Source organism: Aspergillus sclerotioniger, assembly GCF_003184525.1.
Source record: "Aspergillus sclerotioniger CBS 115572 chromosome Unknown BO94scaffold_15, whole genome shotgun sequence".
Taxonomy (NCBI): domain Eukaryota; kingdom Fungi; phylum Ascomycota; class Eurotiomycetes; order Eurotiales; family Aspergillaceae; genus Aspergillus; species Aspergillus sclerotioniger.
In genome coordinates, this window is record NW_020291005.1 from 37,200 (window position 1) to 52,704 (window position 15,505).

The 15,505-nt window shown below is 46.1% G+C and overlaps 4 protein-coding genes across 4 annotated transcripts; 1 reads left to right on the forward strand and 3 right to left on the reverse strand.

Moving 5' to 3' along the window:
- Positions 1–2,357: 2,357 nt before the first annotated feature.
- On the reverse strand, positions 2,358–5,768 carry BO94DRAFT_76929 (putative cytokinesis regulator (Byr4)). Its single transcript, XM_025617660.1, has 2 exons — positions 3,224–5,768; positions 2,358–3,173 (listed from the first exon to the last, which is right to left on the reverse strand). The coding sequence occupies exons 1-2, from the start codon at positions 5,613–5,615 to the stop codon at positions 2,596–2,598; spliced, it is 2,970 nt and encodes a 989-aa protein (XP_025466912.1). The 5' UTR covers positions 5,616–5,768; the 3' UTR covers positions 2,358–2,595.
- Positions 5,769–6,429: 661 nt separating this feature from the next.
- BO94DRAFT_624531 (uncharacterized protein) lies at positions 6,430–8,319 on the forward strand. Its single transcript, XM_025617224.1, has 4 exons — positions 6,430–7,048; positions 7,113–7,327; positions 7,377–7,683; positions 7,760–8,319. The coding sequence occupies exons 1-4, from the start codon at positions 6,889–6,891 to the stop codon at positions 8,047–8,049; spliced, it is 972 nt and encodes a 323-aa protein (XP_025466913.1). The 5' UTR covers positions 6,430–6,888; the 3' UTR covers positions 8,050–8,319.
- BO94DRAFT_492897 (putative NADH-ubiquinone oxidoreductase, subunit G) lies at positions 8,266–11,250 on the reverse strand. The gene is made up of 7 exons (XM_025609189.1): positions 11,011–11,250; positions 10,929–10,952; positions 10,822–10,873; positions 10,750–10,764; positions 10,675–10,697; positions 8,738–10,619; positions 8,266–8,683 (listed from the first exon to the last, which is right to left on the reverse strand). The coding sequence occupies exons 1-7, from the start codon at positions 11,123–11,125 to the stop codon at positions 8,581–8,583; spliced, it is 2,214 nt and encodes a 737-aa protein (XP_025466914.1). The 5' UTR covers positions 11,126–11,250; the 3' UTR covers positions 8,266–8,580.
- Positions 11,251–11,950: 700 nt separating this feature from the next.
- BO94DRAFT_517318 (putative ER to Golgi transport protein (Sly41)) lies at positions 11,951–14,193 on the reverse strand. Its single transcript, XM_025609989.1, has 3 exons — positions 13,983–14,193; positions 13,502–13,934; positions 11,951–13,445 (listed from the first exon to the last, which is right to left on the reverse strand). Exons 2-3 carry the CDS (start codon positions 13,895–13,897, stop codon positions 12,183–12,185), a joined length of 1,659 nt encoding a protein of 552 aa, XP_025466915.1. The 5' UTR covers positions 13,898–13,934; positions 13,983–14,193; the 3' UTR covers positions 11,951–12,182.
- Positions 14,194–15,505: the final 1,312 nt, after the last annotated feature.

The following is a 15,505-nucleotide window of genomic DNA, read 5'->3' on the forward strand; positions in this document are numbered from 1 at the left end:
GAACTAGCCCCATGTATATGCAGTAATAGGTAGTGATACTTCGGTTCGAGGGACTTAGTGGCTGACTGCTGCCAAGCTAAATCGCCTGTATGCTTACTACGGTTCGACGATCCTGGTTTTCTGGGGTCTGAACCTACTAATATGCTGTGTGGGTGGTCGACGTTTAGGAGACTCTAGAGAAATACATGAATATGAGTACATTCTAGTAAGGATCATGGTAGTATCCAAGTAAACAGGTATAGTTCTTGTACACAGTTTTTGCTTTTGATTGCTACACGGTGATTCCCTTCCAAGTATCTGACAGATTATTCTCATGTGTCATGTGTATTGCATTTATTATGAATGGTATCAATCAATTGTACCTAATATTATTGGTGTCGTATGCAATCTGGTGGCAGGATTCGTGATCAAGCCTCCCTGTTACTGTATCTCTCCCCTCCAATTTATTACTTGATTACATGCCACTCTCGTTTCTTTCTCATGCACTTCTATCTAAACCCGCGGCATCTATACTCACCAACGTTTTAAGCACCGGGGAATGGCAGGGAACCGCTCTCCTTTCTTCCACTCTTAGCTTCTGTACTCCGGTAGTAAATCATGGCCTTCCTTGCTGACCCCAACTACCTCGATCTACTGGGTCTAGTAGATTTACTAAACTTGCACCAGAATGGACTTTTTCTTCTAAGGTTAAGACCAAAGCCTGCATGAGTAGCGAGTTATCTTAGGTTAGGACACAGAGTCTTCGTTTCGTCTGTTCTCCAGATGGCCAGCGGTATATCGTTTTGGCGTACTGGTAAGAACGCGACATCTTACATGTCATGGTGCCTGCAATTTGCCCCTGTACCTTTCAAACAAGCATGGATATCTATTTTGTTAGTTTCCTAACCTTATTGCTGTAACTTGGAAATAGAATGGCCGACAAAACATCAATAAATAGCAGGATAGCTATATTCGAACAATCACCCCCCCGAACAAAGGTACCCTGTTGAAGGCATAACCTCCAAGCTGTAAGGCAGAAGTCAAATCATAGTTAAAGGATTTGCATACTGAACTTTCATCGACATCTATACACTGTACGGTGTATCTGATAGTTGCCTGTCTATTGTCAATGATTTCAGTTGCCGTATTTAACTAGCCAACACTGCAGATCTTGTGGCTTTGAGCTTCTCCGAAACATTACAACATGCAAGCCAAGCAGCGAAAAGGTTCTCAGAGCTAGGCTCTCTGCTCATTACTGTCTTATGATGTAGTAGGCCTGTTAAGTATAAGCAGACATGTAGTTGGCCCAGTCGATGGCGGACTTGGGTATCTTGCTATGTGACGTGGATGACTGCTGCTGGATAGCTTGTTTACTAGAACGCCTGCCTGTAATGAATCACTATCACCAGGCCATTTAAGCCGAGCCTAATAAGGTGGCAGTGACTGTTTTCATACGAGACTTGGCATTTGGACGCTGTTTCTTGCGGCCAATCTCATTGCTTGCAAGGGCATGTGTTACGCACAAACAATCCATGAATTCATAGAATGGATGAGCCGGCTGGAAGGGCCTATCTATGATGATGATGGGATATTACGGACCGTCAAGAGGCTTACAATTAGCACAATAGTTAAACTCATTCTCCGACGAGCTAGGCAAAACGGGCACACTGTTGTAAGTGCAGATATCCCCAGATCAATCTTGGATTCTACGGTTATATCACTGTTGTTTGAAGCATGAATACGACTTCTTACAGTTTGAGATGACCGGAAGGTTGGTTCAAGCAAATACATCAGGAGTGATCTAGTAACAAACCAGTCCTTTTGCTTCAGATGTTTGCCTATTTCTAGCCCTAACATCCCAACAAAGCCCTGATATTAGAACAATCCATATAGGTACTATAAATTATGAATATACTGAAGCCGATCACAGTAGATTATCATTGAGTTATATCCATATAATTGAGATTGGCAAGCCCATATATATCCACCCCTCCCTATTTATGAAAAAGGAAGGTACCAACGTGTTAGAAGATCTGACAACTTGTACAGTTTACTCAGGCCCAAGTCCTTCTCCCCTACACCGAGTGTGTTGTACATGCAGATTGTCTGCATGTTGAATGAGCTTGCCATTGGGGTATAGACAGCAAGACCTTATTGAGCTCCCTAACACACACAATCGGTATCCAACACACACACTTGAGAGCTTTTGCTATTGTTAAGACATTCTTGCTCCCTACAACATTTACATCTTCGATACTATAGCAATTGTCGCCTATTTCACATCCCAGAGAGAGTCATATATCCATTAGTGGCGTAAAAGCGAGTAATATACACCTGCTGATTCATGAAAAGTTAAGCAATCCGCACCTTTTAAGTCATAGTCTCGTGGAATAACTGTAACAGCCTAACCAAATAAGGGTGGCAACGGCTGCCGTCAGTTTTCATAATCATGAAAGTTATTTTGCCACCATTTGCCATTCACATCTGGCAGCAGAGTGCCAGGGTTGTTGAAGTGCACAGGCCAATAGGGGATGCTTTAGTGCAACAGTATCGACTGTTTCTCACTTTTTTGCTTCTTTCGCCCCCTCCGTTCTGGAAGTGCCATTCATGACCGAATCATACCCGGTCAAGGTTCTGTGTCCTGAGAGTGCTATTAAATCTCACTAGATCTCGAATGGCCCATCTCCACCCGTCTCCAAATTTCCCACGATCGTGAGTGGTCCACTTATCAACCTTGCGCCTCCATTTTTCTTCTTCTGCACGCTGACGCCTGATAAACTCCGGGCCAACATCGAATTCTTCCGTTATGGGCCATTCATCTGACGAATCCTCGTAGCTGCGGTCATCACTACTGGCTGCAAGACCTAGCTCATCGTAGGCGCCCGACATCCGTCCACTCAGGACATTAGCCGTCTCCTTCAAATCACCGAGACCTGCGAAAACATCGTCTTCATCCTGAATAGCCACCAGTCCATCCTTTCCGGGTTGTAACGGTGCTAGCTTAAGCCAGCACATACGCTGGGGGTCAAACACCATGCCACCGACAACCTGTACATTTTGCATTGCACCTATGTTGGTGATTAGAGCTGGAGTTGGCTTTGGCGACTTCGGCGATACTGAGTTAAAGTCCTGCACTAGGTTCTCATTCCCTTCCCAACAGAAAGAAGTTGGGTTGTAGCGCATGCCGTTAAGGTCTAAGGATGTCAGTATTTTCTCCAACATTGTGTAAAATAACTTAGCTTACATTTAGCCTCTTGCACACCCGTACCCATGGGCTTGATCAGTTGAGGTTTGCATCCAGGCATTGGAGCAGCTTTGCCTTTCTTGCTCCGGATAGTTGCCGAGCTAGAAGGCACCCGCGAGACATTCGTAGTTTTCCAATTCAGGCCCAGAGGAGCAAGCGGGTGATGATCGCGACTCTTCAGAGCACTTGTCATCGACGCAATGCGCTGTTCTCTTGCGTTCCTTGAAGCATTTGTATCCCGTGCGAAACTTGGCGTGACATTATTCGACCTGATTGTGAAACCCGGAGTGGCTTGTTCGATTGTAACATCAGTCTTTGTTGTATTAGACTGACCGTGGCTCAATTTACTTCTGAGTGTTCTTGGAACACCTCTTCCTGAAGGATGTTTCACAAATCTTTTCTCTGCTGAGGAGGAGGTAGGCAGATCGTCAAACAGCGCCAATTCAGAGCCATCTCCAAAATTCCGCCGGCGGGTGGGTCGAGTGAGAGTTTTTTTACTTGCGGCGACTAAATTCTCTGGACTTGATTCATTCGGGCTCCTACCCATTGAATCGTTGCGTGTAGATCGCGACAATCGAGTCCCAGATCCCTCGGTGCTCAACAACTCGCCAGGGCCTTCTGAATTAGAGCGACGATTGTGCCGATGGCTCTTGACACTGGCATGATGTGATTGCTTTTCTGAGGCACCGGCTGGAATGAATGGGGCTTGATGTTTACGGACAAAAGTCTTCGCGTCATTTCCTATGCGGTCAACTGGAGTCTTCGGTCTGGCGTGGTAATTAGGTAGGCATGACCCATCTTGATGTATAGGTGGGCTCTGGCTATTTGAGACGGCCTGGTTCATATTGCGTAAGGATGGCATTGAACGTTTAGTCCTCAGTAATTGTCTTCCTGAAGCTACACGTTCACCAAAAAAAGCATCATTCGATATACCGGGCCCAACAAGTCGTCGACTAGGGGTCAATTGAATCTGAGATGAGGATGAGGACCCAGAAGGAAGGCTGGAGACGGATGACTGTGACGAATGTCCGCCAGCCCGGCGCTGCGAGGTTCGAAACCTCGACAGAGGCGCACCACTCTCTGACACAGTCTCAAGATGTGTCGAGTGGGGGCGATCATGGCCGGAAAGACGTGGAATGCGAGTCTTTGGGGAAACTGCCGTGTTCATGAAAGTTATAGTAGTTGTTGAGTGTCGCGCAGGACTTCTAGGAATCTCCATTTTACACTTCACATTCGGATTTATTGATAGCCTGCGAGGATCGAACACCTCGCCGCTTTCGATTTCAAGCCCCGAGAAGAAGTCGTCGGCGCCGAGAGGTACTCGATCGACGGAGGTCAGTTCTAGTTGCACGACGTCCTTACTAGACGGTACTTTTCGCTTCTTCAAGGACGCTTCCAAGTCGAGGGGCCCTTCTGGAATGACAAGACCCTCAAGGCCTTCATCTTCGCTTTCAATAGTTAAACAACTAGAGGAACTCGGACTGACAACGGAAACCGATGAGCTTGGATTTGATGGATGGTCCCTCGCAGTACCACCGAATCGGACCCCAATACTGCCTTCTGACCAGTCGATATCGAAATCTTCAGGGGAGGGACTTGTGTTTCCAACATTGGCCTTTCGAGGAGACAATCGGAGCAAGATATCATCATCCGCTGGCAATTCGAAGTCCTCCTCAAAGTTGTCAGTCGAATCCAGGTCACTGCTAGGAGTAAAACTATTGATAAGTGATGCTCTCTTTGGTGATCGAGACCCCGCAACCCTAATTGTGGGAACATCTTGGGTGTCGGACATTCCGCCACCTGGTTGAGAAGCGGATGTGATAGCAAGAGCTGATTGCAGTCGTGTCGAGACCTCGCTGTTCCAAAAAGATGCAGCTGAAGGTTTGATAGGGCTTACGGCAGCAGAACTGACTTGCCGGAGTGCTTCAGGGAAAGACGTATCAAGTGAACGCTTTAATTCTAGCGAGCTACCAGGCCCCGGGAACTCGACATCATCAGACCAGTCGTCGACGATGTCCTTCTGCTTTCGATGTCCGAGACGTTTGATAGTGCCTCCAATAAGAGCCGACCGGGGAACATTCGTAGGCAAAGGTATCCCAGCGTTCTTGGCGGAAGCGATCGCCTCTTCAGTGATAAGCTCGTCGTTGTCCAACAATTGAACTTGCCAATCCTCGTCCCCTCCTGCATTGGAATCAAGGTCGGAGCGTGCGGAGCGGCGCGATGAAATTGAATCCCGATGCCCAGACCGACGTATTGACGAAGTCGTTACAGACGTAGCAGTTGATGCGGCTCGTAACTGTATATCCTCGTAGCATTGCAGGTCGTCGTCATCGTCCCAGCATTCGATCGTTTCTTCCTCGCTGTGGCGTACCTCGAGGGTCAACGGAGCCATGTTCTCGCATCAAATGAACATATGCTCATGCAGGAGGCCAGGAATGTTCGAAGCTCTAGGAGGCAGACTCAGAGCACACGAGCGCTGAAATCAAGCTGTCAAGGGGGAAGAAAGTCATTCCGTGCAGGCGGAGACAGGTCAGATTTATCAGACGTCAATTAGCCCAGTCGAATGAAGGACGTGTGATCGTGTGACGACGATAAACCGAGAGGGACGCGATTAGGGGTGTGAGAGGAAGTCCGACAGGTGATTCAAAAGGGGGAAGCTGGATTTTGATGTCGCACTTTAGATGGGCGGGAAATTCGCCCTACGCCGAGGTCGAGCAGGCAGGGTCGCTTGCAACTCTAGAGGTGAAAACGGACTGCGCGCAGACCGATGAACACGAGGCCAAAGATACTCGGATGTCGTTCGAGTATCGGCGCGTGGTGCGAGTGAGAGGTGGAAGGTGGCAGGAGGGAAGGAACGCAATCGGCGAGGTATGGAAGGGACAGAAACCAAGCAGCATAGATGGGACGGTTGAACGACAGAGCGCTTGCACCCGACAGTGATCAGCCACCAACAACCACGCAGCCAGATATCGAGCCGCTGTACTCTGTACCCCCCTAGTCCGTACGGAGAATGACCATTGGGAGAGGTCAGAGTTACCTACGAAGTCGCAGGACCCAGCCTAGGTGTCAGTAACGGCTAGTACTGGTGATCACCCAGGATGGATTTAGCTTCCCCTTCGCTTTTCATTGGATTATTCTACCCTGCCCCAAGTTCGCCTCGTCGTTAGTATCTAGCAAGTCACCGCCCACTCAGCTCTCGCTAGTGACCATAGTAGTTCCCTGATTAACAGTGCGTTAGTTCCTAGCTAGTTGGTTGTTGCTGGGATACGTATCTATCTATCAGATAGATGCCTACCTACTCATCACGACGATCCCCACAGCTGGGCCGATCGCAGCAGTTGAACGGGGTACCACGGATGCACGGAGTCCCTTACACCACTGCAAGTACTAGGTTTAGCCTAGTGTCGGCCATCTGTCGTTGATGTATTGAACAGCAACACCGTAAAAGGCAGAAAGCCCCTCGGGAAGCCCTCGGATTTCATTCAGTAGATGAATTCTTGTGGCTAAAGCTTAGGCAAAGGTTTCATGCAGGCAGCACTCCACCTTTCCTTAGGCAGCCTAAACAGATCACTACTTCATCATGGCATCTTAGGGGTTTAAACCTTCATTCCTTGTTAACCAAAGTGCATGATACTTTGTACTCTTACCTCGATTCTCATAGCAACATGTCTAGTGCTGAGCCCAGTTCACTCCCCCGAATTCTACGCATTCCCAGGTCCGATGAACCTGACACTTTTGTGCTGCTCCATGTCTTGCGCCCCGGTTCAGCTGCACTGGATTTGAACCTTGCTGCGACCGAAGGGGAAATTCCATACAATGGGGTCGGTATGGAGCGCCCCTAATGCCGTTCCTTTGTTGTTACATGAGGTACTGAGTCGGCCAAAAACAGTGCGACAGTCTCAACTGCAGACTTATCGTTCCAAGAATTACCAGGGAACGGATGATGACTGGACTCAGATCATGCTACATGCTTTGGGACAGGCAGGAACCCCCACAGATGGTTGGAATCTATCTGGGGTTGGATTATCGGCTAGCATCACTGGACAGGGTAGCGAAGGCAATGAGTTGGTCATCATCATTCGCAGAAGGATACATACCATAACAGTAATCCCACCCGTCGATGGCACAGGAATATGCTGCTGATTGTTTACAGCAAAGGCTGGGCTCTATAATTCTGAGACAGGATGACGAGCAAGCCATCCAGCTATTTGACTGGTCCGCTGTAGCCGTCACCAGGGCTGACTTCCTTGAACAGCGGCTGTCAACTTTGCAGCAACAATGCCATACAGCTGAGAACACAATCAATCAGCTAAGCCGGCAGATCGAGGAGTTGATTAGTGCTAAGGGCCGTCATGAAGACCAGCTAATGACGAACTTTACGCAAGCTTTAAATCAGAAGAAGCTCAAAATCCGCAATCAACAACGCCTGCTAGCTTCAGCGAAGGTCGACATGGATGAGGGTAAGATCCAAATTTTGGTCAAGAGAAAGAAAAGAAAAGAGAACACGGCGGCTGATCCGAAAGTTGTTACATATAGTTGGCAGAGATCGAGCGGCATCATCGAGTGTCGATACCAGGCGTGTAAAACGTGGCATTCCGACGATAAGCGATGATGAACGTGGAAGCGAGGAAGAAGGTCGGATCAAACATCACTCTAACCTTGAAGAGACAGATACAGATGGTGGACCGATTTCCCCTCCACAGCCATTGGAGGAAGAAGACGATACAACTGATGAGGATATGCCCACGCCATCCAATGTCAAATGGGGAGAAAGAGAACAGTATGGTCCAAAAAAGGTCTACAACCCCCCTAGGGCGCAGAGATAGTCCCCTCCTCCTCGAAGAGAGCTCCCATTTACTAGGGTGTTAGAATCTAGTGATGGTGTAGTAGGGAAACTACCGCATCAATAGGACAATGTCGGAGAAAGCGTAGGAGAGACGGACGATGATGAGCTGTGACATTACAGCTAATTTGTAGAATGATGCCCCGATTTGCTCGGGCGCAGCGGGGGAAGTATACACATCAATAGTTATGTTTCGAGTCGTCGAATAGTTATACTAGCACCTATAAGAGGAACCGATTGATGTTATTCCCGGAACGGAATCCCTTGAAGTTGTATAACCTCGTCATGCCCCTGAAGCTTATTTTTGACCTTATGTACAAATTCATCACTATTGATGCGTCCCAACTCATCTTAAAGTCTGATCGTCAGGCACAATGAAAGAGGCGGTAAGATCAATAGCAGGATCAATTACGGGGGGAGGAAAAGAATAAAAAAAACGATGTTTAGGTGTTACAACAACAACGCCCAGACCAAATAGGGATAAACGGGGAGAGAAAAACTAGAAATGTTGAATTCAGCCATACAAAGCCTGGGGCGACATCTCTCCAGCAGCCATGAAGTTGGTTTCGGGATTTCCAGTAGCCTTGGCTGCTGAGCAGCGGGCCATGGTAGGTGAGCTATTATGAAATTAGAAACGGACCGACGGCTTCCACAAGAGAAACATTGCTCACCTTCGAGAGATGGAATCAGTAAAGTAGAAGTCATCGATGACTCCCTTGAAAGGCGTTCCAGTTGGCTGAGTGCCTTTGTTCTGATCAACTAATTGAATCTTGCTCAGGGAGCTCAAGGAGGTGGGCTCCACAACGTCGTATCTACGCATCACAGGGCTAATCTCTTCCATCCGGTCGCGAAGTGCTTCGATGTCATCGTATGGAAGAGGCGTGTTGAGAAACTCGCTAGTGGCACGAATAATCTTCCAATCATCACGGGCTGCACCAGGCAACGAAGTCGCCGCTCGAGTCACTTGAACACGGCCCTCTGTGTTGATATAGGTGCCAGATTTCTCAGTGTAGGCTGCGCCAGGCAGAACAACGTCTGCAAGCTGGGCACCTCGGTCACCATGATGTCCTTGATAGATAACGAACGCATCACTTGGGACATCAGTCGCAGCAATTTCATCGGCGCCGAGCAGCCAAACCATCTTAGGTGTGGTCTGAGACACTTCGGGAGACGGCGTAGTAAAGCCGACTTCATAGGCCGCAGCACGAGATGCCGCCCGCTGGAGAACGTTGTAGCCTTGCCATTCCTGGGTATTGAAGTTGCTTCCATGCTTTTCAACGAAGTTGCCGACAGTCTCAAAGATCGCTTTTGCATCTTGATGTTCAGCCGCAGCACTACCGACGATAATCATTGGCCGTTTGGCCGCAGCAAGCTTTTCTCCGAAATTTCCTGAAAGAGCAGACTTGAGAGCAGAGACGTCGGATCCGAGATGCTCAAAATCGAAGGTACTGTCAAACGTCTCACCAACGAGTCCAACCTCCAGATCAGAGCGCAAATATTGTTTACGGATGCGCGCGTTCAGCACAGAGGCTTCATGACGGGGGTTCGTAGCAACTAGAAGGATGGCGTCTGCCTCTTCTATTCCATAGACTTTGGAGTTGAAGAGATAGTTGGAACGAACGTCAACGCCGTGAGCAATGGGCGAGTCGCCGCCGGGTTGGTCCAGAGCGAGATTGTCGGATCCAAGCTTATTAGCCAGGTCTTTCATGGCGACAAGTGACTCTGCATCCACAAGATGCCCGGCAACGGCCTTGAACTCGTTCTCCTTCAGTTGCAGTTTCTGGTGAGCTGAGGATATTTCGGTCAGGGCTTGCTCCCACGTGGCCGGAACGAACTTTCCCTCTCGGCGAATTAAAGGTGTCGTAAGTCGCTGAGTCTTTAGTCCGTCACACGCAAACCGGGATTTATCGTTGATCCATTCCTCGTTGATGTCATCATTAAGTCTCGGAGTTACACGCATAACTTCCATGCCTCTGGTATCTATCCGGATGTTCGAGCCCAGAGCGTCATGCACATCGATGGATTCCGTGTGCTTCAATTCCCAGGGACGGGCACGGAAAGCATAAGGCTTCGACGTAAGAGCACCGACTGGACAGAGATCAATGACATTGCCGGAAAGCTCCGAGTCAAGATTCTTCTCCAGGTAAGTCCCAATTTGCATATCATTTCCTCTGCCAGAGGTTCCCAGTTCAGGAGCACCAGCAACATCGTTCATGAATCGAACACAGCGTGTGCAGTGAATGCATCTGTTCATAGATGTCTTGACTAGCGGTCCGATATTCTTGTCCTCAACCGCGCGCTTGCCGCCAACTTCGTGGAAACGTCCGCGGTCGGCACCATACCTCATTGACTGGTCTTGCAGATCACATTCGCCTCCTTGATCGCAGACTGGACAGTCAAGAGGATGGTTTGCAAGAAGAAATTCCATAACACCCTCCCTAGCTTTGTGAACGAGTGGTGAATTTGTCTTGACATTCATACCTGGCTGTACAGGCCAAGCACATGATGCCACAGGTTTAGGAGCCCGTTCAACTTCGACTAGACACATACGACCTAAACAATGGTTAGTAGGCTTCTTGCGAGTTCCGCATCGGTATAAAAATCGTACAATTTCCTGCAATCAAGAGCTTTCTATAACATGATCAGTATTCAAAACAGCGATATTAGGACTTCTATACCATACTCATGATAACAGTATCTATCAACTCCTGTTAGTATTTGGATTTGTGGAATATATATATATAGCTGGGATTACCTTGGAATTGTGGCGCCTGCTTTTTCGCAGGCCTGGATAAGAGCAGAGCCAGCTTTAAGCCATGTAAGCAGGATAATAAGAAACCGTGAATTAAGACGTGAGATCACCTTCGACTGAAACTTTCTTCCCATCTAAAGATTAAGATATAGTTAGAGAAGCAAGGCTAGTTCGGCGAGAGTCATAGCTTACCAATTGTGAGTTCAACCTCTGCAGAACGAGGGATTGTCGTCGCGAATGTCCTGGGGTAATTGACCTTGGAGACCCGGACGAACCGGGCGGCCGCACGAGACAACTGCGGCCGCATGCTGTGTATAAAAGCAGATGTGTAAGAAGGGAATAGTATTGAGTAGTAAGCTCAATAGATGTGATATGAACTTGCAGGTGGGAGTCTATAAAGCTGCGTGGTCCTTGATGAGAGCACTTTTGGCTTGGTTCGGATTCTGCCAGCCATGAGCCGGGCGTCACTCGCAAATTGCCGCTTGCGGATTGGCTCGGCTATCCGGAAAAGATATTATTCCGCTTTACACAATTTCTTTCTTAATAAGCTTCGGACATGATTTCTTCCTCTCTCCTTTCTTTTCTTTTCTCACCATAACTCATTCACGGGCATGATTTATTGTAGGTGGTAGGGTCCTTCATTTCCCTTCTTCCTCTGCAACATGACCCAAGAATAGATGCACTGAGCTGGAGCTCCTTAGGGCCATTCTGAAAGGATAGCCTGATGAGGGTATAGTTCTTTATCGACAGTCGCTACATTTATTGCCTTTGCGGGGAGAAGAAAGAGCCAGCAGGGGCACTTGTATACATTATACATGTATAATATGATCTTGTCTTCTCTATCGCATTCCGGATGAGTTTAGTAGAACAGCACTGTGATTTATGTGGTCTCAATCCCTTAGTTGGGAGGATGAAAGGGTGGACACCGGGAGCTCGCGGGCTTTCTTGGACGGGGGTTTCTGAAGCCCTATCAAATCTATGAGTACGGAGCATTCCGTAGTGACATGGAATTTTTCTATCATATCCACTGCAGTACTAGATAGTACGTATTGCTTATGACGCACAGATAACCTTAGTAATCTGCACTTCTGGGATTATATAGTACTGATGGATATATATGTATACACTACCCACAGTCTTATACCTGATATTTCGACAGTTCTCCAAAAAGGTACACTAGGATATCCAGGTGGACAAAACTGGCCTATATGGTATGTATGGCTTCGCCATGCTCAAAAAAATGTGTTTCATAGTATCAATACATGCCCACTAGCAATCACCAGAACATGTTACAGTTAGATCTCAACAAAGAATAGACATGGGATATCGTAGAATAAAGACGACAATGGCAAGAAAAGAGGCACCTAGGAATGATTCCGCTGCCAAGTTGTTTTTTGCTTCGTGCCAGGAGGTAGCCACACTCTGGAGCTACTGCTTCCTCTTGGGCGAGCACGACCCTGTTCATCATCTTCCTTTTTGGGATCACTCATATGTGAGGCAGGGCCACCTGAAGGCTGATGGTGAGAGAGTTTGCTTGCTAAGGAAGCATAGCCACTTGAGTCCCATGTTTTGCCTGTGGTCCGAGCATTCAGTGGGAGGACGGTTTCCCTTGTGCGAAAATGATCGGAATTTGCTCTCTGATCTGCCAGGTCATCATGGTTATTGCGGTCGTAGAGGTAGAGCCCAACGAAAGTAAGAGCGATCCCAAAACCTTGCATAGGTGTTGTTGAGCTTCCAAACCAAATGATCGCAACGACAATCACGAAAACTCTTTTCACCAAAGACGCGACGGAGTAAGATACTGGTGAAATGATAGATAAGAGAACAAACGCCAGTATATTCTGTGCGAAGTGCGACACTCCATTGAATACGAATTCAAGGAAGAGCGCGCCATGATCAAGTGAGCCTCTATTTCCTGACAATGAAATGGCGCCATCCTGCATAAAGTCTGAGATTAGAGGATATCCTTCGCATATAAGCCATATAGGTAATGTAAGAATGAAGGCTAATCCTGAACAATAGTAAAGCAAGTTCAGCTTATCCAGTCTTCTTCGGCTGGATGTTTCTGCCTCTGATTCCGCACGGGACGCTTCGTTAAAAAGCTTCTTTGAAAATATATTTTGAGAGACGAAGACCAAAGCCGCGACTAATGCACACAGTATGCCGAAGAAATTTGTTGAAACGGCTGTAGAACAGGCAAGCATTACACCTAGGGTCAATGGGACAAGAGAAAGATATGTTGCTCTGGCATACCGGATCCGGAAGAACACACGGTACGCCAAAACTGTGAAAAGAGGCGAGAGTCCCTTGATAGTGTGGACGAGTGAGACAGGAATCTGTGAAGTAGCCATGGAGCTAAGTATATGGCCGGCTAACTGGAACACAGCCAAAGGCAAAGCCGTCATGACAACGTCACGGGATGGGGGACGAATGCCGTTCTTGAGGGCCGGTATGCTGTCTTTTAGCCAGGGTAGCGTGGTCGACAGGTATGACAATACCAAGCACCAGAATGCTACGAAAGCAAATTGTATGATTGTAAGAGTTATTGGTTTCGGGAGGGCATTCAAAATGGATTTCGATGAGGTATTCGTCAGAGCGGAGGTCGTATACCAAATGAGACAGAGAACCTAACTCGAGGTAAGCAGCAGCCTAGACACAATATGATAGACACCAATAGTCTTACTATCAACTTGTACGATACCGGAGCTCTAAGAGCCTCGGCCAACTCTTGAGCATTGGCACTAACACTACCATTGCGAGTTCTTATTGTGCTAAACGCCTCGCTTATACTTTTTCTTGACCTTCTCTTCGAATTCAATGCAGGACCATGCTTATGATCTCGGGGAAATTGGATTTGTTTTCGCGGCTCCCAGCGATCTGTCGGCGCATATCTGACCGAAGTGTTTGAGTGTGTCTCCCTGGATTCGGCTGTCGTTTCATATACCTCATCAATGAATGGCGGGAACTTGTCTATCGGACTTGTCATTTGTTGTGAGATGGACGAAGCTACCGGAGCTTGAAGGTCAGGTAGCCGTATAGAAGAACGTCTTCCAGTGCCAGTCACGATTGTTGTGGTCATCTCCTAATTCATTGACTGCGACAACCTAGAGCAATGACTGGCGCTGTTAGCTGGCCCCAGGCATCATAGTGTAATATCACCTTACCATGGAAGCCGACTCCTGTATGGTGATAGTTAGATATGGTAGTCTAACCGTCGAACCCTCCAGTCTTCTTAGACAGTGACTAGATTATAATCGATTCCCTTATTCAGAAAGCCAGGCGCGACGTTGATGAGCTTGCGTTTTTGAGGAGTACATCAAAGTGGGCAGAAGTGGGTAGCAGAACGGTGCCGTAGGTAACGTTTGCAGTTTTCTAGATGACGAATCCTCACTGGCGAATAAAAATCAAGTACTGGGAGCACGCTGCTCGGGCGGGATGCTACAGTTACTAGTAACTTGGAGCTTACTTAGACTAGTTAGTTAGTTAACTAGTTAGTAACGTAATCCACAAGCGAGTGGGCCGGCGCGCGCGTTATTCTCGCGTTCTTTAACTTGAAGCTATTCAATCACTAACAACTCTACCAGACATGCCTCAATCGTCAAAATCTTTGGTGGAACAAGAAGGCCGTATCTGCCTAGCTGTTAAGACTATTCAAAGTAGCAGAATTTTATATATAAACAAAGCTGCAAGCGCTTACAATATTCTGCATTTAACTCTATAATAATATATTAAAGAAGTCAAATCATATTCAGATATACGTGTCAAGTCTATGAAACTGACTCTTCTTGAAGAAGAGGCTTTAAAGGACTGGATACTCTCACTTATTAAGCGTGGGCTTTATCCTCAGCCGTTATATATTCAGAATATGGTATCTATTCTTCTTTAAAAACGTGCCTCGAATTCCGCAGTCTCTGTCAACGAAAACTGGATATATAACTTTATTAAGCATATACCGGCTTTAAAGAGTCAATTCTCTTGAAGATATTATATCCAACATGTGAAATGTGAAGATTCCAAGCTCTTAAATAAATAGTTCGATCAGGTTGAAGCTATAAGAAAGAAATACAGTATTCTCAATGAAAATATCTGGAACTTTGATAAAACAGGCTTTATTATAAATATAATAACTACAGCATATATAATCACAAGATCTAATTATATAGATAAACTGTTTCTTATACAGTCTGATAACCGTGAATAAGTAATCTTAATTAAGTATATTAATATTATCAGTGTGGTGTTGGTGCTATACTTAATTCTTAAGAGAAAGATTTATATAGAGATATAATATCAAGATCTTATTTTATTTAATTAGTATATCAATCTATCACTAAATAATTAAATTTCTAATAAGATTAGTTTACATTAGCTTTATAAATACTTTATTTCTTCTATTAAAGACTGGCAGATTAAGTAATATAACTTTCTAATTCTTGACAAACATGACTCCTATTTAACTCTGGAATTTAATAATATATATAACTAAAATAATATTATTTTTATCTGTGTGTCTCTATATTCTTTATATCTTTATTAACTACTTGATATTACTTACTTTATACTATTAAAATAAATATATAGAAGTTTAATAAAACAACTAATTTATTAGAATATTTATTATATTAATAAGATTAATTTTTTAAATATATATCTAAATATATATTTTCTTATCTTTAAAGAATTAATT

Bases quoted from the DNA above. Each gene is read 5' to 3' on its own strand.
- BO94DRAFT_76929 (XM_025617660.1), bottom strand. From the start codon at position 5,615: ATGGCTCCGTTGACCCTCGAGGTACGCCACAGCGAGGAAGAAACGATC. The intron at 3,174-3,223 runs GTAAGCTAAGTT...TGACATCCTTAG, and splicing joins GGGTGTGCAAGAGGCTAAAT to ACCTTAACGGCATGCGCTAC.
- BO94DRAFT_624531 (XM_025617224.1), top strand. From the start codon at position 6,889: ATGTCTAGTGCTGAGCCCAGTTCACTCCCCCGAATTCTACGCATTCCC. The intron at 7,049-7,112 runs GTATGGAGCGCC...GGCCAAAAACAG, and splicing joins AATTCCATACAATGGGGTCG to TGCGACAGTCTCAACTGCAG. The intron at 7,328-7,376 runs GTAATCCCACCC...GATTGTTTACAG, and splicing joins GAAGGATACATACCATAACA to CAAAGGCTGGGCTCTATAAT.
- BO94DRAFT_492897 (XM_025609189.1), bottom strand. From the start codon at position 11,125: ATGCGGCCGCAGTTGTCTCGTGCGGCCGCCCGGTTCGTCCGGGTCTCC. The intron at 10,953-11,010 runs GTAAGCTATGAC...CTTAATCTTTAG, and splicing joins AGAGGTTGAACTCACAATTG to ATGGGAAGAAAGTTTCAGTC. The intron at 10,620-10,674 runs GTACGATTTTTA...ACCATTGTTTAG, and splicing joins GCTCTTGATTGCAGGAAATT to GTCGTATGTGTCTAGTCGAA.
- BO94DRAFT_517318 (XM_025609989.1), bottom strand. From the start codon at position 13,897: ATGACCACAACAATCGTGACTGGCACTGGAAGACGTTCTTCTATACGG. The intron at 13,446-13,501 runs GTAAGACTATTG...ACCTCGAGTTAG, and splicing joins CGGTATCGTACAAGTTGATA to GTTCTCTGTCTCATTTGGTA.